This window comes from Mercurialis annua, linkage group LG6, assembly GCF_937616625.2.
Source record: "Mercurialis annua linkage group LG6, ddMerAnnu1.2, whole genome shotgun sequence".
NCBI classification, from domain to species: domain Eukaryota; kingdom Viridiplantae; phylum Streptophyta; class Magnoliopsida; order Malpighiales; family Euphorbiaceae; genus Mercurialis; species Mercurialis annua.
In genome coordinates, this window is record NC_065575.1 from 47,092,418 (window position 1) to 47,114,565 (window position 22,148).

The 22,148-nt window shown below is 29.9% G+C and overlaps 1 protein-coding gene and 1 long non-coding RNA gene across 3 annotated transcripts; one reads left to right on the top strand and one right to left on the bottom strand.

The window, feature by feature from the left end:
- The first annotated feature begins 9,518 nt into the window (after positions 1-9,518).
- Positions 9,519-15,910, top strand: LOC126654060 (uncharacterized). Of its 2 annotated transcripts, none has more exons than XR_007632402.2 (4): positions 9,519-9,680; positions 10,895-11,606; positions 11,752-11,987; positions 12,913-15,910. It is a non-coding gene; the product is annotated as an uncharacterized LOC126654060 (long non-coding RNA). The 2 variants fall into 2 exon arrangements; XR_007632405.2 differs by having other exon boundaries at positions 9,520-9,680; positions 10,950-11,606.
- Positions 10,853-12,760, bottom strand: LOC126654059 (flavanone 3-dioxygenase 3-like). The gene is made up of 3 exons (XM_050348102.2): positions 12,366-12,760; positions 11,730-11,977; positions 10,853-11,423 (listed from the first exon to the last, which is right to left on the bottom strand). Exons 1-3 carry the CDS (start codon positions 12,603-12,605, stop codon positions 10,853-10,855), a joined length of 1,059 nt encoding a protein of 352 aa, XP_050204059.1. The 5' UTR covers positions 12,606-12,760.
- Positions 15,911-22,148: the final 6,238 nt, after the last annotated feature.

Below are 22,148 nucleotides of genomic sequence, written 5' to 3' on the forward strand. Positions count from 1 at the left end.
TAATAATTTAATTTAAAATTAAAAAAAAAAACCAAACCCGCTCCGGAGGAAGCCGAGCAGCTCGTCTTCCTCGGAAGACCAGCTGCTGGTGGTCTTCCTCCATACCAGATCTGCTGGTCTTCCATGAGGGAAGATGGAAGACCGGCGAGCTGCTGGTCTTCCCTCATGGAAGACCAGCGAGCTGCTGGTCTTCCCTCATGGAAGACCAGAGCTGGTCTTCCATGGTCTTCCTCCATAGACGAGGAGCCCGTCTTCGGATTTCGTCTCGGGTTCCGCCACGAGTCTAATTTAATTAAATATTTTTTTTAATTTTGTGAAGAAGAGGGCGTTTATATATAATTTAAAACATTCTAGAATATTTAGAACTTATGATATATATGAAGGATTTTTTTTGAATATTAACCAAATGAAAAAAGTTCAAATTGATGCTTTAGGGTGCTATTGAAACTGAAAAATACGAAATAGGGTGCTATTGAAAAAATTACAAGGTCAGGGTGCTATTGAAAAAAAAAATGAAAGGTGGGTAGCTTTTGAGCCCTTTTGCCGTTAATTTTATTAAATTATAAAAATATTCTTTCAAACATTTTAAAAAAAAGGGTAATGTCATAAAAATTCACGATTCTTACACATTTTCTCATTTTAATCATGCACTTTAAATTTTCTCATTTTCATGCATGAACTACCACTTTTTCTCAAATTCATGCACGGTGATGAGGTGTCACGGCTCCATTAGTGTAATTCGCTGAGGTGGGGGTCATTTTACACCAATGAATAAGTGCCACCTAAGCACCGTGTATGAATTTGGGAAAAAGTGGTAGTTCGTGTATGAAAATGAGAAAATTTAAACTTCGTGATTAAAATGAGAAAACGTGTAAAGTTCGTGATTTTTTTGACATTAACCCTTAAAAAAATTATGTATGGTCAATCAAATATTATTTTGATAACTATATTTCTTTTGGAAACAAAAAAAAGGTTTGGCCATAGAATAAAAAATTAAAAAAGTTCAATTTTTTTTGAAAAAAATTAAAAATTAATTGTAGTTAAAATGTGTTTATGAACATAATTGATATTTTTAAAAGGTTGAGATACAAATGAGAAATATTGAAAAGATAGAGTAGTTTTAAGTGATTATGTATAAAATTAATTAGCTCACATTATATACTTAACATGCAAATAGATTGCAATAAATAGTACAAATATATTAATACATCATATTCCATATTTAGATAATGTTATATGAAAATAGATAAATTAGAGAAAATACACAATCATACTGTATTGATCCATTCATCTAATTCTAAATGTAGTATTTGAAATAAAAAAGATTGATTTACCTGATTATTATACGTAAAATTTAACTATGCCTGTTGGATTTGTTTTATTAACATTTATCATCTTTAATCAATTACTACAAACATCAATCTACATATTAATTGTCTTTTATGAATTTAAATGATAAAAATTCATTTAATTACTAAAAACTATTAATATGCAAAATAATTTGTTTTTATTTTCATAACTAAATTTCATGGTGTAAACATGCAAAATCAGAATTAATTCGTATAAAAACAATAAACAGTGAAACCGCTGCTTTGGATTCAGTTTATCGGAAGAAATATAAAGTGAATTTGGGTAAAATTCATTCCCAAATGATAAAGCTGATGTTCAATCCACTTACATGCACAACAACAAACCAATAGTCTAGAAATGTGGAACGAATATAACTTCAATACTCATCTTCACGCGTAACAAAAAGGTCCTCTCTAATACCATATTATAAATTTTAATATAATTAGTTTTAAAAAATTAACTTAAAAAAGTGTCCAATCCTATAAACCAACAAATCGACAGCTTAGCAATGGGACTAACAAAATCAAATAAACGGCATACAAGACATGAATAAAAATTTCTTTTATCTAAAAGAGAATTCATATCCTAATAGGATTCTTATTCAAAATCGAAAACATCTTATTTTGATATAATTATTTTACCTTTATATAAAGGACATGAGTAATACTCACTTACATTTAAATATTCTTATATCGTCAATTAAACATTTAAACTATCAGTTTATTCCACAAATGTCTTCTTTTTTCTCATTGTAAAAATAAATTAGAGTGTTCATCGGACCGCCAATGTCTGATAAGCATTCCAATCATATTCTATTTTACAGGTATCTAACGGAAGTTAGGTTTCATCAAGATAAATATTTTTAAAACTTGCGAGAAATTATCCAACTTGTATGTATTTATTGCGGGAATTAATTGTTTCACAACTTGCATGTATATATAGCTGTTTGCAGTGTTTAAAAGTTTCAAAAAAATAAAAAAAATTATCTTCGTGATCATGAATTTCATACGTATTTACATCAGCTATATGAACCATATAAAAGAAAAATACATGCATCTCATTACTAATTTACTATGTGTTGATATAAGCATTGAAAATAGGGAAGCATGTGAGCCACCAACAGCAAATTGCTTGCAGATTTGAAGCATGTTAGTCTATTATGAGCCAAAAAATGAGTCGTCACACGAATACGGTATTTGTTGTTGACTGGTTGCACATAAAATACAGTATTTTTCAAAACCATCAAACATGCAGCAGTTTTCATCAACTTTCTGAAAGATAACAAAATCCTTTAAAAAAAAGTTGGCTTTCGTACTGTATATATAGATACTGATAATCTATACGTCATCAGTGAAAGTTGTTCATGTGAAAAACATCATCCCCGATTCAGTATTTATGATAAATAGTTAATTATAAATAAAATTATAATCATTAGCGTTTTTATAATTACAACACGAACGAGCTTTAAATATTGATAAAATTGGTCATCAATTTTTATTTTTGTAATAATCAGAATATCAAACTAATTTCCGTTGAAATATATGTTGATGTAGCTACCGGAATAATGCATATTTAGTATTCATGTCAACGTTTTTCAATAAAAAATAGTTTAATGCTCCCATTTGTCAAAACATTTGTTATGTTTCAAAGTTTTTATTTTATTTACAAATCATATACTAAATTTGTGGTTTAATTTATATTTGACCTTATAATATATAATTCAGCACATATTTAAATAGCATTATCTAGAACGAATTTTCGTAGCATCTTCTGATAAGAAATTAATTTCATTATCCATAAAAATTTGTCTATATATATGTATATCTAGGAAAATGAGTTAACAAGTTGGGTTGTTATTGTTTGTTGATTGAATAAAACTATTCTCTTATGAAGTTATGACCTCAAAATAATTTTGACCATGTGTTTTCATAAATAACATTATATTGCAAGTTCCAAATATCAATTTGGCAATATGTCTGATGTTTGCATAGAATTACACGTATAATTAATTACATTTCGAGACATTGAAAATATATTTTTACCACAAAATTACTTTACTTTTAATCAAGAATATTTTGATCATAAAAATTGAACATATTAAAAAATATTAAAATTTAGTAGAAAGAGTTTTATCATTTATGTGATCATATCATGTTTGAATCTGAATTATTATTATTATCCATTATCAATATAAAAATAAATACTATCATGCATATAGTTTAACCAAATAAATATACATTTTGTTTGGATCGCTATAAGCATTATATAATAAGATCTCATTAGTATAATGAACATTTTATTAAAACAACAATTTGTAGAAGGGACATAGGAGATTTTTCTCTTAGTGATGTTTATACTTTTTTTTTCATTTTTATATATTTGCAATGCGACATCTAAAACATCCCCTAAAAACTGATTGCTTCTAAAACAGAATAATTTATTAAGCATCAATAAATTTGACTGACTACTACTTTTTTGTGTTAAAAAAATTTATTCACTATTTAATTTGAAAATATCTCCAAAAATTTGCTTATTTTTATAAAATTTTAGAATATTCAACTAATATTTTTTATTAACTCTTAATTAGAGATGGTAAAATAATTTGATCTAAGAAGCACATTCAAATCAGACCATAAATTAATTAAATTCATCAAAAAAAATCTGACACAAATAATTTAACTTTTTTAGTATGGATAATGGATTATTCATCAGAAAAATGGATTGAGCTGAAAAAATAATGAACATTGGATAACTTTTAGCTTTGATTTTTTAATAAAAAGTAAATATAATATTAATTATCTATAATTTATTTAAAATATACGTGTTCAAGGCCGATTTCTTTTTTCCTGTTTGACATGGAGAGTATTAGGATGGCGAGAGTGTGAATGTGTTGTGATAGGTGAAGGCAATAAAAAAATATTGTCATACACATAGATTTGATAAAAAGAAAAATTACACATAGATATGAAGTGGTGCATAGAAAATAGTACGGACCCACAGATTTGGCAGTAATGAGTATGACAGAATTAGGTACAGTGTACTTTGCATGTCACAGCTGCATCCATGTACGTTCATATATATATACCTCTGCATCGAATTCGAATGACCTAAAAATCAACACAAATGAACTCTAACTGATCCTTCTCATTCTCAATCACTTTCACTAGCAGTTTCAACGATTGATTCTTGTTTACGGTTCGTGCGAATGTCGCTTCGAGCCTGCAGGTTCGTCTTCTCTAGTTTGCTTCACTTTTCTGTGTCATAATTCATAACCATATTGCCTGATGATAAGCAAAGATTTTTACAGTATTTTTTGATTTAAAAGAGCCTAATATGATCAAGATTCAATACATTAAGTTTAACATTTGAAAGGGATAAGTCTTGATATATATATATAGTCCATCGCGGATGATTGTCATTTCAATGTTATGATAGTTATCAGTTTGATCATCCAAATTTTCTTTGGTCACTTTGGGAGCTAAAATTCCAACTCAACTACTCAAGGTTTAAATTTGTTGATGGTAATTAACATATCTGCAAATTGAATCTTCTTCATTCATTTTGTGTTAAGTTGAGGCGTTGCTTAACTTCTTTTGCTTTTTATTTACCAATTACAAATAGTGGTACTGTATTTATGATCACGTCTACTTTTTCTTAAACGGATAGCCATCCATGCATGAAAGATTTAATATTATAACTTCGATTTGATTCTTTATATAATAAAAGGCAACATTCTATTTTTTGTTTTTGTTACCAATTAAGAGACAAACGCTTAAATCTGGATGAACTACACAATAAATCGCACAGTTCTTACTTGGCATGAACCGAATCATACACCTAGATCTTAATTCCTTTAGAAAAGAGTTACTTATATTTTCATGCCTTGTTTCTTGTTTTTGGTAAATCTTGAAAGCTATTAATGCTCAAAATTGCATGTAGTAGAATATAGTCTACTAGCTAGTCTACTGCCATTACGTTTTTCGTATCAATCAAGAGGCGGAGCTGAAAATTAAAACTTTTTCTAAAAAAAAACTTGTGTCTTCTATCAATTCCGATCAGGGCACGCGCACGCCTCCGCCAATGAATGGCTTCGCCACTGCCTTAGAAACACTTATTACACATTTTGTTTCATTCAATATATCAAACGAAAAGATTATGTTTTGTTTTCTGATTTAGTGTTGATTGGTCCGCACAAAGAGGAATGATATTACACTTGGATTTGATGATCATGATTCTTTTGTTTTGTATTGTAGAATCAGTAAGATTAAATAGCATCGAGTTCACCATTCATGTTAAAGGGATGTGAAGAAAAATACATATGATGAAGAAATATTTAAAATGATTAAGAATTTTTTTTTTTTTTGATAATTGGAAAAGGGGAGCGTTTGTGGAAAGATATGAACCCACGATCTTGACAGTTTGTTATCCAACGCTTATACTATTTGAGCTGAAACTCGTTGGTAAATGACAGAAGTAGGTCTATTTTTCTTGAATGCCACTCCGAAATCTTGATTTTTATTAATCTATGACTGACTAATTAATCTGCTAGTTTCTTTCTCATCTAAAAGTTTTTATTTTTATATATACTGTTTTGTTTTGGATTTCAGGATTTTTACATATAAACTTATGCAAAATGCAAGGTTTAAAAGAGATTTATTAATTTATTTATTTATATGGTTTTCTGGTAGAATTATTATTTCTCTACAAGATAAATTGTATATTTATTTTAAGAATTTGTTATTTATAATGTTTTTTTGTTTTTTGTTTGTTGAGTGCAGGTGCTAGCAATTTGTTATTGACAATTGGCGGATAATGTAAAATTATCAAAGGCCAATACGTTATGCTACTTCTTTTTTTATTCAACGGAGGTCCAATGCCTGTGTAATACACGTAACATAGAGTAGTTTATTTTTTTTATTTTTTTTAAATGTTGGTTTATAATGAATTTTAAACGAAAATGAAAATGCCTTATCTATCTATGTGGTGGGAATCTCACATTAAGTCATTTAAGTGAGCTTATATTTTCTTTGAAACTTAAGTGAGCTTACATAGTTGAACATTAAAACTCGAAAATTTGAACTTTAGAGGATATCTAGTCTTATGAATGAGTTATTTTCTAAACGTTATCTATAATGTTTTTAGTCAAATTATTCATCAAAAAGAATGTTTTAGTCAAATTAAAACGTCCTTTTAGCCACAATTTTTTACCAGTTTAGTTATTATTATTTTATCAACGTTATTAATATTTATTACCGTTTTAATTCTTGAGCAATTTTTTCTCGGGTGTTATTAGAATGATCTTCATAGTGCAGTGTGAATCAGATTGATGGTTGTTTTATTCTCAAAACAGTGTGATTGATATACTTTTTTGTACCAATTAAGCAGAGCCGCTAAATATTTTAAAGAAAGCAATATAATCTACGAGCTAACCGGAATTTTTATTTGGTAAATTTATATATTCAAACTATTTTGACAGCTCATTCTCTCACACCCAATGTAAATATAATAGTAAATCTTTATTTTTATAAATGGATTGGTAATATGCACTACTAGAAATTCTGCTTTAATCTCATCAAATTATTGGCGGGAATTTAGCGATGGATTTTCCGTCTCTAAAATTGGCGGGATATTGACGGATTTTGAATCCGTCACTAAATCCGTCACTAAAATTGCCGAAATAATTCTCGTCAATTTTAGAGACGAGTTAACGACGGATTTCATAATCCGTCGCTAAAATTTAATTAATTAAAAAACATTATTAATTTGTTTTTGAAAATATGATTATTTTTTATAAAAAAAATTATTTATTATTTATTTACTAAAAAAATTAAAAAAAAATTATTTATTATTTAATTATTTAAAAAATAATTATTAATTATTTTTATATAATAAAATTATTAAAAAATAAATTAATTATTATATAAAAATTAATTATTATGCGGGAATAAAGTGTGGGAGTAAATATTTTTTCTTTTTAGTCATATTTAAATATAAAACACATCGATATATAACAAATATATGAGTTGGGTAAAATGGAGCTACGCGCGAGGGAACTCTATGGTTAAAGAGATATGGGTGGAGTAATGGGAGGATGGGTGACCTACTGGGAAGTTGGCAAGTCTATAAAAATTGTGGGTCGGTGACAGTGTGTGGTCTATCGCGGGTGGGTTAGTGATGGTTGGCGACCGTTTAAATGATATTACATTTTACGATTTTAATTAAAAAAAATTATTTTTTTTATTTTTTTTATTTTTAAAAATTAGTGACGGATTTAAATCCGTCGCTAAATTTTTAAAAATCCGTCGCAAATTTTTTCGTCCCGTCGTAAATTTTGTTTGCAACCAAATATATAGCGACGGACGTTGTCCGTCGCTAAACACTTTTAGCGACGGAATTTGGCCATTTAGCGACGGAAAAATCCGTCGCTAAATGGCTGTTTTCTAGTAGTGATGGTCAAAACCCCCATAATTCTCATAAAAGTGAGAAAATCAATAAGATAATTCCCTGATTGATAAGTGTTTAATAATTTAATGGCACCAATAAATAATAAATCAAATAGTATAAGCTCTGGGTAGTATCTTGCTAGAGGGTAATTGATTTTGGAGGTCACTGTACTTTTCAAAAATTGCAAAATGGTGACCGAACTTCAATGCGTAACATTTTAGTTACTGTACTATTTGGTTATGTTAAGATAGAAGGATTTTTGGTCACTGAAGAAAAATATTTCGAGTCGATTTTTTGTTGATTGTATGTATATATGAAATATAAGGTATTATTTGTCATAAATAATCAAAATTTGATTACTACACATGTATAATTTGACTGTAAAACACTTAAAAACCTTCCAAAATCACATATTTGAAAGTTTAGTAACCATTTTGTTACGTTTTGAAGTTCGGTCACCATTTTCCAATTTTTGAAAAGTATAGTGACCCCTAGAATCAATTACCCCTTGCTAGATTGTGACTTCAATTTTTTCCACAAGCCTTTTTCCTCTCCAGTTATATAAAAATAATTGTATAAACTTTTTTAAAAAAACTCAATTTGTATTTTTATCGATTCCGTTTCAAAAGTTTCTTTTTATATCGTTTATATCTTTTTTAGCATCATTTTTATAAGACAATTAATGATATATATATATATCATTTCTATAATTAATAAAGACAAAAGAACATATATTTTATATTTTCAAATATTTATATAATGGTGACTAATATAACATTTGATTTTATAGATGAACTAATTATTTAATAGGATAACAGGGTTTTTATTATCAGATTTGTACTTTAATAAATAGTATTGATAATTATAAATTATTATAGACGATTAATAAATTTAATCCATGTAACTGCAGATCAAATTGGACAATCTATTTAAATTATAACATCGAATTGTATATGCTATCTAAATAATCATAAGAAAATAGCTACAGGAAATTTTATATAAAATGATTATATAATTCACTTTGTAGTTGATAAATTTTTCACAATAAACTAAAAGAAATAGATAGTAATAGTTTTTATATTTGCGTTGAAATAAGCACTGACCAGCAATTTATTAAAAATGTGAGTGTATTTTTTTTTTTTTAATAATTGGAGAGGGGGAGCGCTTGTGGGAGGAATCAAACCCACGACCTATTAGTTTGCTGTATAGCGCTTATACCATTTGAACTATAACTCATTGGTGTGAGTTCATTTTTTTCACAAGCCTTACCCTTCCATTAAAAAAAAGAATGAATGGTATTTGTGTTTAATTTAAAAAGAAAAATGCTATTTAACCTACCAAAATATATCCATTTTATTATACCATCTGACGTGTTAGTATTTTATTTGCTCAAATTTAAAAAAAGAAAAATATATGTCTCACATTTCCTTTTTAAATATAATCACTTATTTGTTGACATGTCAGACGGTATAACAAAATAAGTTAATTTTGTTGAATTAAATAGCATTACTCATTTAAAAATGCATTTTCTAAACCGGATAAACCTCTGTTGGATGATTTGGATGGAGTGGGATTGTGTGGGGACGCTTTATGAACACCCCAACTGCATGGAAGACACGGTGTGGAAAACAACAAAACAGACAGCTAAAAAATGGATGAATGCCCGTTCGTCACAGGCTCCTAAGGGACGTCGATATGAGATCTTTCCGCAGGCCCAATGATATTGGCCGTCCGATTAAAACACCATTAAAGCACCAAGAGAATAGAAGCTTCGAATATCTCCATTTTTCTTCCAAAAACACTGTAATGGAAACTTTCAATCGTGAAGCGAGAGAGAAGACAAGGACATTAGCGAGTGGATTACTGTGGATTAATTTATTTTTTCAGTAAGTAATTATATATTTTTCGCTTATCTTGAAAAATATTAATGAAATCAATGTATTTAAATGTGTATTACTGGTTAATATAATTGCATTGTGATTTTTTAATTGAATGTCTTCGATTATGATGAGATGGTTTATTTGTTGTTCATACTCATTATTGGCAGATTTGGTAAAATTGTTTTCATTTGCATCTCCAATTATGAATTGATTGCCGTCCGATTCTGTTGTATCTAATTTTATTATAGCGAATTGATGAACAAAATGCTACTAATCATTGTTAACGATTAAGAAATTGGAAAAAAATTCATTATTAATGTCTAATCGCATCAATTTTTTTATTAATTTACCAAAATATGATTATCCAGTTTATCTAAAATGTTTGAAACTGTACTAATTTCATAGAATCTGACTGAATTTTGATCTTTAATCTCAAATCAACCTAAATTAGAAAGTTGCTATTGTAACCAATGCACAAGCTTAATTAAAGGAGAGTTGGCGCTTTAATTTAGGAGCATTTTGTGTTTTTTATGGTTTTGAATATCAATCAAAGTTTATAAGATTTTATTCTAACTAGTTATGATGCTTGTATTGGGAATTCTGTTGGTTGTTCATACAAAATTTTCTTTTTGACATAAAAAGACGTCCGTTATATTTATGCACATTTGCGTAAAAAAGACGGTTTTCTCATTCCATGTGAAGTTCACATAGTTTAGCTCAGGAATTAGTTTTAGTTGTTCTTTTTTAGGCTTTAGCTCATGAATGATAAGATTTTTCTGATTTGAGAATTAAAGCATTTACGTAAATAGTATGCTCAAATGAATAATGGTGAAACCTCTTTAACTTCTTTTTTTTTGTATAATTATTCCTCTTCTTCTCCATCTTCCTACTTATTCTATTCTGTCAATCCCTTACGCTAGATATACATACTCTAGTGTTGTAGAAGTAACAGAAAAGGAATTTTTTTCTTGTCTTATACGCGTAATTAGAGTCGGCTGCCATAGTGAGAAGAAAATATTATAGAATTTTTATTTAGTGTAATGTTGCCCAAGTACACTCATCATTGGGTAGTACGTACGTTATCTAAACATGCAGTCGTTAGACTTTACAGTCTACTAACAGAACCAGCACACAAACACAAAATAGACGTGTTGATAATTCCTAGAAGCATATGTTTTTCATGGATTCTTCTTCAGTGTATCAATGAACCTTCCATGCAGTATATCATTGCTTGAGATGAACTCAAGAAAATCTCCGAAACTGAACTCTTTGTAGGATGCTGGATGTTGTTCGTCTACAAGCTCTTTTGCCGGCGCCATTTTATTGTTTAAAGGTAAACTGTGAAGACTTGCTATCGAAATCCGCTTTTTCTCAGAGCTAACAATTGCTCGGTGAACCACACTCTTATATTGGCCATTGCTTAATACTTCTAGCTGATCTCCCAACTGAACTACCAGTGCTCCTTCAGTCACTTGAACTGAGCACCAGTTCTTGTCCCGGTCCATGAGCTCTAAACCAGTGCAGCTCTGGTGTAAGATTGTCAGTGATCCATAGTCTGAATGTGGTGGCATCCCTAATGCGAGTTGTGGTTCAGGACATGCTGGATAGAAATTTACGGCCATAACTTGTGATCCTTCTTCACTCTCATTGTGCAAGTACTTAGGTGTCAGGCCTAAGCTCTCTAGAACAACTTCCATTAGTTGTTTTTGTAAATTTTGCACAGCTGTTGCATAGTTCCCCATTTTCTCCCTGTATGACCAAACAAATAAATAAGATATTTTAGGCAATGTCAAAAAATGGCAGCAGCAGGTTCGATCTCATTGCATTGTATTATCATTTTTGTTCTTTTCTGCTTGGTTTCTTTTTAAAAAGGTGAAGGCATGACGCATAAACTCGTTTTGAGCTGATGTTAACCACTGCCTATTGTAAATGGTATTTATGTTGACTGATAAAATTATGCTTACTTGAAGTTGCTTCTAGTTTGTGGCTCTAGTGTGAAATTTACTGCTTATAGTATATAATTATTTAAGGAATGCAACTTAATACTCGATTTACCTGTAACTTGGAGGATTTGCAGGCCATAAATGGATCCAGTCTGAGAGGGGATGGGAGTAATGCTTGATAAAGTCTCTCCAAAAGTGAACCTCGTCTTTTGCATGATTTAAACTGGTGCCATATCTTACCGGTGCATGCACGTTGGTAGACAGTAGAAGCATTTTCTCCTCGAGAGGCAAGTTAAAGAAGTCTGTTGCCGCCTGCAGAGCATCTTCCATTACAGAAAGAGGGATCCCATGATTTATAACCTGAAAACATGTAAGTTTTTACAGAAATTCATATCAGTTTTTCATGGTGCTGACTTATGATCATGCATGCATGTGTCTTCTTTCTCGATAATGTACGTAAAATAAGGGTGCTAGTGTTGAATGAGTCAGATCAACTCTGAGTTACGGACTTTCTTTATCTAGGTATTAATCACGACGCATTTGTCTTAATATCAATGTTTAAGGGGCATAATTCCCTCCTTGATATTCGACTATTGTTGATGATATGAAGAGTGAAAGATGGATTAGAATATGATAAGGACAATGTCATATAATAAAAAAAAAGATATAGAGTGAGCTTTACTCGAAAATATGATCATGCCTTACTATTTGACATATTACAATGGAATTTGCAAGAATACAACTATACCTGAAAGATTCCAATTTCTTTACAAGCATTTCGTGTCTGATTTATAACGTGAGACCTAAGGGAAGGATCGTGTAAAGAGGAAAGGTCAACAATAGGAAGGATGATAGAAGGGGAGTGACCAAGATTTGGCCTATAAGATGGAGGAAGAACAAAACGTTCAGGCACATGAAGTGTTCCTGACTTTGTAAGATTCATTGCACTAGTAAATTGAGTGTGTGAACTTTCTCCATCTCCTTCCATTTTTATTTCTATTTGTCTTCAATTGATGATATTGGCTTGCTCTATTTATAGGGCGAAATTTAAGAATTTTCCATAATATCAGTTCCTCTTGCCACATATTGTTCTTTCTGGTATGGTTATGTATTGAAATCAACATAGAAACATTGAATCAATGATCCTTCAAGACCTTTAATTAATGATATCGTGCATATTTTTCGTAGTTATATTTGCGATCATTTAAGTCAGAAAAGGAAATTGAAAGAAGGTGGTCCCACTCAACTTGCATGGTATTTGTATACAAATCTAATTGTTGCTGTGCAAATTTCAGGAGACAGGGACCCATCATCCAGAGATAGGGGAACCTGAATTATTAGAGGAAATAGTGAATATATGCAATTGGGAGTGACGGGCACGCTCCATGCAGGAGCTTGAGGTTAGTACTTTATATTTCATGTCATGTACGAGGCATACAACCAATTCCACAAGAGAACAAAACTTAAGCTCCCCATGTTATAAGATATAATATTGCTGTTAAACATTAAATCTGTGTACCTATTTGATTTGTTGAATCCGGACCAAAAAAAGTTTAAAATTTTTCATCTCTCTATGCAAATGTTAGAAATCTATATAGGAAGGTAAAATACCATATGTGATCTAACTAAATACTTTTTTCTACTTGTTTCTATATGGTTGTTAGTTTCTCTGTTTTGTTGCATTGCCGTCGGTGAAATCTTCTACCGTTTTGGTTTTTTCATTGGCTGTCTGTATTTTGGTCATATTTGAGATCTAAGTTAAACTAAGTAGCTATTTTAAATAAAATTCAAGTTGATCGGAAGGAAACATTTTTGCTTTGTTAGCTTTATTAGTTGAAGTGTGCTTAAAGTCGGAAAATCCAAATTCATCAATATATTGTTTGGTTCAATCTTGTTTTAGAATTTATTTTAATTTTAGGTGAATTATATGGTAACAAAACATTCTAAATGAAATGAAATAACCGAATATTATGTTTGGAGTAAATTAATTTAATTAAATATTTTGTTTTCTCGAACATGTCTATATATTTTATATTCTTTATTATTTTCTTTGGAATAAACGCACATATTTTTTGGGAATTATATAGTAAAATATCATTTTAAATGACTACCACCGACTCTTATATAAGTTAATCGGTGTAGTTACTATAGTTCTATAAGAATCGCCACGTATTTATGTCATTTTCCTTGTATATTATTTCCTTTTTTTTCTTTTAAGTTTGTAAGAGTCTGAAAAACAGTTATATGCTCTCTAATAAATTTAATGTCCTGGTAGTAATAGTAAAATGTTTTTGTTTTAATTTTTTCTCTTACGACATATATGTAAGTGGGATATGTATATGAGGACCCAAACATGATAATTTAAATAAACTTTCAAGTAAGACAAACAACTCGTCATATGTTAGCTTTATTGTTATTGTGTGTCAAAATACAAAAAGTATTACGTAGGTTGGGGTTCAATATTCAATATGTATTGTATCTCTTGCAATGAAAACCAGATTAAGTTCAAAGCGTATTGCAAGTCAAAACCAGCAGAATTGATTCTTTGGGTGACATCTTGTGGAATGGCCTTTTATTTAAGAAGTCTTGTCACTATGTGATAAATTCCGGCAAATGGCCTGAGCTCCAATTTCATTCATGAAATTAACCGGCACACCGAGATTACACTTACTTCTTCGGCAGGTAATTTATCTGGATATGACCAAACTTGTAGCTAGTGGCGGATTAAAAAAAAGAACTGTTTTAAGATAGATAAAAACATAAATTTGAAAAAAAAAAAAGAAAAAAATGCCAGCAAATATGTTTAAAATTAAGGTATAGCATGTAATTTTCTCTTGCTGAAATGGCGGGTCTTTACTGGATTTTTTTTTATAAAATTTTTCTTAAAGTGAGATTGTTTATAAAAATATGATTTTAGTAGTTTTTTAGTAGCTAGCAAATCTTATAGTATTTTTTTTTGATAGATTTTTAGTAGGTTTGATAATGAATTTTTTGGAAAAAAAATCTGTAAACAAAATATAAACGAAGCATATAGGATGTAAATTTCTCTTTTATATTCTGCTAGAATGGCTACCTTTTGTTGTACACGATTGAAGAAGAATCCACAATTCCCAAACTGGACTTATTGTCTCAAAAAGTTCACTCACGGCCTCATCTAAGACCATTTGGCTGGGCCTTTCTTATGTCAAAAGTTTTCAACACACTGTCTTACTGGTAATTTGCACTGACAGACTCTGAAGTGAACTACTTTCTTTTCTAGAATTGTTCATAGACTTTAATTTGTAGATTAATTATTTTTATATTGTTAGGGACAACTGAGATACGAATTGAATTTAAAAACCATTGTGATATGAATTAAAGTTTAGAAATAATTCAAAGAGAAAATCGATAGTTCATGGTAATTGGTGTCAATTACTCCTCATCTCACACGAACAACAAACTATTGATATTTTCATGTTGGTGCACTGCATTTAGTCAAACAAACAAAATTAGAGGATGGCCATTTTCTACAATTTATTTTGACTGGAAGATTGGATATGTTTTGCAATTTATGATTAATAGTCTTAAAAGCTTAAAGGTGCAAGTTGCAATATAAATATAAAAATTAGTTGCAATTTATTGGAGGCAAACTATAGGTAGATTTGGAGAGCATTGAACTTGTCATACTATTTTGACATGTCAATGCATCTATAAGGACTGAGGAGTGAGCAAAGTTGAATCTGCACTTGCCACGTTTCATTATTGTCTGGGGCAAAAAGGTAAAGGTTGTTGGGCATTCTATGACTAGTTTCAACATAGATTTGGAAGCAATGCTAGAGCAGCTTAACCTCCTCAATCCCGGGTGCAAAATGAGTGTGCCATAAATAAATGCTTGCTTCTCTGATGCCTATTTTTTGTCGTACTTTTTTATTTTATGAAAAAAAAAATTGCATCAATTATTGTGAGCAATGCTTGTCACTTGATAATTTGTCAAAAAAAATGAAAAAATTGGAGTTACATGGCGTGCTTGGATTTGTCAAGATAAGAGGTCAACCATTGTTGTTTGTGATTGAATTTGGTCATCTTAAATGTCATTTGGGATGAAGGCCGATACTCTTATATTCATTGTTTGTAATTTGGCAAAAGAAAACAAGAAAATCGTAGTTACACCACATGGCGTGCTTGGACAAGATCGATTTAAAAGGTTACCAATGCCATTTGTCATTGAATTTGGCCTCTCTTTTTTCTATTGGAAGATCATTTTTGCCATTTTGAACAAGATAAAGAGGTAATAATGAAAATAAACTTAACATATATTCCCTCCGTCCCATTCTAATTGAATAAATTTTCTATTTTAGGTGTCCCATTCTATTTGAGAACTTTTATTTATAGAATACTTTTTACACTACTTTTTTTCGTTTCCCCTCCTCAATTAATACATTTTAAAAGCATATTTTTAAAAAGTGGTGAAGAATTTAATGTAATATGAGGATATAAAAGTAAAGTTACTAAAATTTCTTAAACAATGTGCAATGAGAATTTTCTCAATTTAAATGGGACAGAGGGAGTATTCCTTTTGTCTTGTTTTTTTTGAACGGGCATATTGCTTATACATAAGATTAAGAAGATATTAATTTGTATTATTTTTTGTCAATTGTTTTTAGCAGAAAATGGTTTCATTTAGATTAAGAATCGATTATAAGAGTTTCAAATCTAGCTACAAAAATGGGCTAGATAATTACAACATATTAAACTATATGACAACTAAATGTGTCAGCAATAAAAACATCATATCTCTAAATTTAAAAATAAACTTAGTTAAATTACATAAAGTTTATAAATTTAAAAAATACAAGAAGATTATGATTCAAGTTGTAGAAATTAAATTTATAAACTAAATTTACAAAAGGAAGCACAAGGAAATATTTATTTATTATGTTGCGAATAAGATTGAAGATGAAGATTTTCTGATGTTGAGCGAGCACTGGATAGAAAAGACAGAGACGAAAACAGCCCAACGGAAGAGCATACCTTCAAACTTCGACGACACGCTTGTTCTGTTAAACTTTTAAATAAAGAACCACTAAGCGATCTCTAAGAGCGTAAAATATCGAATTGTAGGTATTAAGATTTTTTTATAGAAATCAAAAGAAAATATTTTGTAAAGTTCCCTATTTGGAGAAAGCAACAATTCATATAAAATTGATAAAATTCATATGTGGTAGATAAAACCTCCAAAGACGTAGTACAGAAATAATAATTAAGATATATAATGAAAAATTATTTATTTATTATAATTTTAGAAAATTTAAAGGTTGGGGAGATGAATTTTAGCCACAAATTGCCAAAATCCATCTTCCATGGCTGACTGCACAAAGAGCACAAGGGTGCTAAGGTTTGTTTTTGAGAGAAAAAGGATTAATTTTTGTCAATTTACCCTATTAATTGTAACCTTGTAAATTATATTTAGAATTATAATAATTATTGTTAGAAATAAAATAAGGGATAAAATAGAAAGTTTGATATTGATGGATCTGATCCGAGATCGTCTTGTCTTTCGGGTCGTTTATGACAAACTTGATATTTAGGTGAACTTGTGTCTTATAATACAAACAAGATCAGATATGATTTTGGACTCTTGATCCGAAATCCACTTCAAAACTTAAGTCAGTATTTATTTTAATATAATATAAAAAAATACTATATAATAAAGATTAACTTGATATAGTAATAGGTTGACTTGACTTTATATAGAGACTTGTTGAATGAGGCTTTTTATAGATTAGAAATGTCGAATTTTGGTACAAAGTCGGTATGTGAGGTTTTGTTTTATTTCATCATGTGAGATTTTGTCTTATTCAATCAGGTATAAATTAACATAAAAAATTTGATATGAGATGAAACATTTAAAAATTAAAAATATATTTCTTTTTTAGTAGAACAAAAAAAATATTAAAATGTAATTGTATTTGAGGGAGCCAAAGAGCAAATTATGTATTATAATTTGTTTATTGAATTAAAATATTTTACAAACTAACTTTCCAAGGAGTTAATGGAGAGAAGTAACAAAAAAATATAATATAAAAGGTATACTTTTATTTCAAATATGATGATTATAATATTTTTGTTGTTCTTTTTTTTTTGTCTAAAGGTATTATATTAAGGAAATAACCCTGGCTTACAACTTATGCAAAGTATTTGAACTAAATACAATGGCCAAGCAGTAATCTATATGAATGCTTACATTGTTGTGCTACTGAATGTGCCACTGTATTACAAGTTCTGGAAACCCAGCAAACGTGTGATTCATGAAACTGACTTTGAAGATGCTTGATGTTCATACAAATACCCCAAACTTGAAATTTAGTTAACTGATTATGATTCACAGCTTGAGTTACTTGATTGGCATCTCCTTCAAAAATCACACTATTCCAATCCTTTGATCTTCCCAGAGCATATCATCTCGTAATGCTATAAATTCTAACACCCCTGGATCCCATATATATATGTCTATAAAACACAGAGAATCTACCTTGAATAATACCCAGATGATCAGTTGCCACAACCCCAATGGATCCAAATTTTAATCTTTTATCAATTGCTGCATCATAATTCAGCTTAAGGAACCCAATTGGAGGAGGTTTCCAACGTAAAACACTTCTTGCACTTTGAACCGTCTCATTTAAAACATTGAGAGTTGGCTTATTGAAATTAAGATAATCCAACCATGCCTGTATCCAAAGGACGTTGCCATTGCTTCTCAAAAATATATGTATTTCTGGATTTCCAAATATGCCACATAATATAAACCAGTAAGCAAATGGCATTGTTGGATGGATCTAACTTGTGTAATTGGTTGTATAAATAAATCCAGAGTGAAGGAAAAGGCATCATAGGTAACTCTGAAACTTTAAGTTCTAAAGGACTAAGAAACCATACCTGACCCACCATTGAACATGTGAAAAACATAGGGAAAAGTTGAAAAATATTTGATTTTGTTAAAATAATCTCAAAAATACTTGTGTTCATTTTTATTTGCGGACAATACTTATAAAAGAAAATAAATTGCACCTAACACTTGATTTAATAAAAACATTAAACCTAACACTTAAAATCTTATTTCTCTAAACCCTAAACCCTAAATTATACTAAACCCTAAACCCTAAATCATGCTAAAGTCTAAACCCTAAATCCTAAACTCCAAACTCTAAACCCTAAATTCTAAATCTTAAATCCTAAACCCTAAATCATGTTAAATCCTAAATCCTAAATCATGCTAAACCCTATATTCTAAATCTTAAACCCTAAACCCTAAATCATGCTAAACTCTAACCCTAAAATTATAAAACCTAAACCCCTAAAATCCTAAAATCTAAATTCTAAATCTTAAAAAAATGGAGTTAAATGTTGGATGAATAAAAAAATGAAGTTAAATGTTGGATGAAATAAAAAAATTGTGTTAAGTGTTAGATGAAATAAAAAAGTGAAATCAAGTGCTGGATGAAATAAAAAAGTGAAATCAAGTGTTAGATGAAATAAAAAGGTGGGATCAAGTGTTGACAGAAAAAAAAAAAAGATGCTCAAGTATTTTTGGAATTATTTTTGATAATCAAGTGCTGAGTCTAATTTCCTCAAAAACATATGAATTAGAGATTCCTCTTCTCCACAGTAAGGGCAATAATATGCAGATTGCAATTTTTTTGTAACTGTTGCCCAGTTGGTAGTCCATTACAAATGGATCTCCAAATAAAAATATAAAGCTTATTTGGAATATTAAGATGCCAAAAATTATGCCAATCTTTTGCTATCAGAGGAGAAGAACTATGATGTGTATTTGTATTTAATTGTTCCAAGGCAATATGATAACCTGATTTCACAGAATACACACCATTGGCAGTATGTTTCCAAATCAATTTGTCTGCTGTCTCAAAAACTAGAATAGGCATAGCTAATATCTGATCAACATCCTCCTTTAAAAATAAAGACTGGACTTTGATTTCATTTCAGGTGGAACCTCTAGGACTTCTCAAATCTGCAACTCTTACCAAATCCTGGGTAGTATGAGATACAGATGCATTAGCTGGCAAAAAAGGAAACCGATTTGGTAACCAAGGATTTACAGAACAGGAACCTGGTTTCCTGAATTGATTTGCCAAATGAGACCCTTTCTGAGTAACTTTAAACCATGAATCAGGCTTCTCCAACCCCAAGAAGGTCTCTTTCTCAAAGAAGTTTGATAAAATTCAGAATTTGTTGAGAGAACTTGGTTATATGTCACTGCTAGTAAACTGAAATTACAAAATTTTGTTAAAATCGCAAAATTTCAATTATTGAAAAAAATGAAATACATTTCTAATCAATAATTTTATTTTTATTATTCTAATCGGATAAATTTATTTTTTATTTTTAAAATATTTCCATTCTCCACAATTACCCTTTCGACTACGATAAATACATTTAAAAGATAATTTAATTTTTATTACCATTAAAAAATAAAAGAAAATTAAAATTAAAATCAGAATTGACAAATAGTAGTTGATAAAGTTAATATTATTAAGATTATTTAGAGAATCTGGCAATCTTTTTTTTTTCTTTTTAGAAATAATCTGGCAAGCTTAAATGTTGATCCAAATAAAATTTTAATTTTTCAAATTAATTAATCATCGGCGACACAACTATGTTGGTATTTAGTTTAGGAATAATTATATAACGCAACGGTTGCGCCACGTCATTCGTGCAACAAACCAATAAGGCGTTAGCCATGTGCAAATGTTTAATGATAAATAATTAAGTAATAAATAAAGATTCTCTATCGCAAACGATTATTGGCTGGTTGTAAAAATAACGTGTCACATCCGTTGTGTGGGATAAATACTCTTAGTTTAGCTATTAATGGTCGAACAAGTGCTTTTTGACCTCGATTAATTGCTACTATATGTTTGATTAATGGCCTAATTACTTAAAAACCACTCACCTTGTAATTTTTTTTCATTTATACCACGACCTAGGAAAATTTTCAATTGTACTCTATTTTCGATTTTTATATTTTGTTTGTACCCCAAGAGTAATTTTTTTTGATAATTTAATTAATTTAAAGATGAAAATATTAAAAACAAGATACATAAATGATTAACATTAACGTTTTATTAGAATATAGGTAAAAAATGAAGGACTAATTTAAACTTTTTTTAAAAAAGAATAGGTCAATTTAACTCATTAGGATAGAGATGAAACATAAAAATCAAAAATAGGGTACAATTGAAAATTTTCCTAGATCATGGTATAAATGAAAAAAAGTTATAAGATGGGTGGTTTTTAAGTAATTAAACCTTGATTAATTGATACAAGGAGTTGTCACCTTTTTGAACCATTAATTATTGTCATACACTTATTCCTCTCATCGTAAAAGTTTCATTTGATTTTAGATTTAAAAAGCAATTTGCCCCCTCAACTTATAAGCAATGAGCAATTAACATATAAATTAATTTTGTGGGCAAATTAGTCATAAATTTGCATATTATAGACAATTAGTTTCAATTTGGCAATTTACCCCCTAAACTTGTAAATTATTTGTTCCTCAATTGGCAATTTTCCCCATCAAATTTTAAGCTATTTTTTCAAAATGGGGCTAATTGCCCATAATCAGCAAATTCATGACTAATTTGCCCACAAAATTAATTTATATGTTAATTGCTCATTGCTTACAAGTTGAGGGGGCGAATTGCTACATAAATCTTTGATTTTACATACAGATTACAAAAATATTTATTATCTATATGTCACGACCCAATCTCAGAGCCGAGACCGGCGCTAGGGAATGGGAGTGGTTGCTCCGAAACCCGTAGCAAGCCTAAAAACGTAAAATAATTTTTCGCGAAACATAAACGTCATGCATGACATAAGCAAACACGTGTCATGCAGAAGCACACATGCCAGGTACACATATCCTCTGGCAGTCACAATATATATAACGCAGCAAGCGTAAAACGTTTAAAACTTTAAAACGTTAAAGTTATATTTACAGAAAACTATACATACAAGCTGACTTACAAAACACTTATCTACTGCAGCTCTAAGAGTAAAGTACTGTTTCTTTACATACTCAAAAATACAGACTTCTGGAAGTAGGATAGAAGTCCGTTGCTTCAAAGCGTCTTTATCCTGAAAGGAAATCTGTGAGGGGTCAGTATATTGGGATATACTGAGTGAGTTCATACATTTACTAGTAAGTATTCAAATAAAACATAAAATCGTAATCAATCATATGCAGCCAAGTACAGGATCCGATTGAAACCCTAATCCTCAAATATGTTAACCGTATATACTCAGAGGAAGACTTATCCAATAGTCCGACCCGGGAGTATTCACACTCTACCACGTCAGTCGCGACACTTCTCTTAATCCCAGTGGTGGGTCTAACCCACTAGATACGGGGCTCAGGTTACACTGTAACCGAGTTCACTCTCGTATCACAATCATACATCTACCTTCAGAACTCATATACTTAATCATATTCACAGCTGTATCAAATCAAAACTGGTGATCACACAGT

What these genes read in the sequence shown, in the direction of transcription:
- LOC126654059 (XM_050348102.2), bottom strand. Translation starts at nt 12,605, where the DNA reads ATGGAAGGAGATGGAGAAAGTTCACACACTCAATTTACTAGTGCAATG. An exon ending in AAGAAATTGGAATCTTTCAG is followed by an intron (nt 11,978 to 12,365) that starts GTATAGTTGTAT and finishes ACATGTTTTCAG; the next exon opens with GTTATAAATCATGGGATCCC. An exon ending in GCAAATCCTCCAAGTTACAG is followed by an intron (nt 11,424 to 11,729) that starts GTAAATCGAGTA and finishes TTGGTCATACAG; the next exon opens with GGAGAAAATGGGGAACTATG.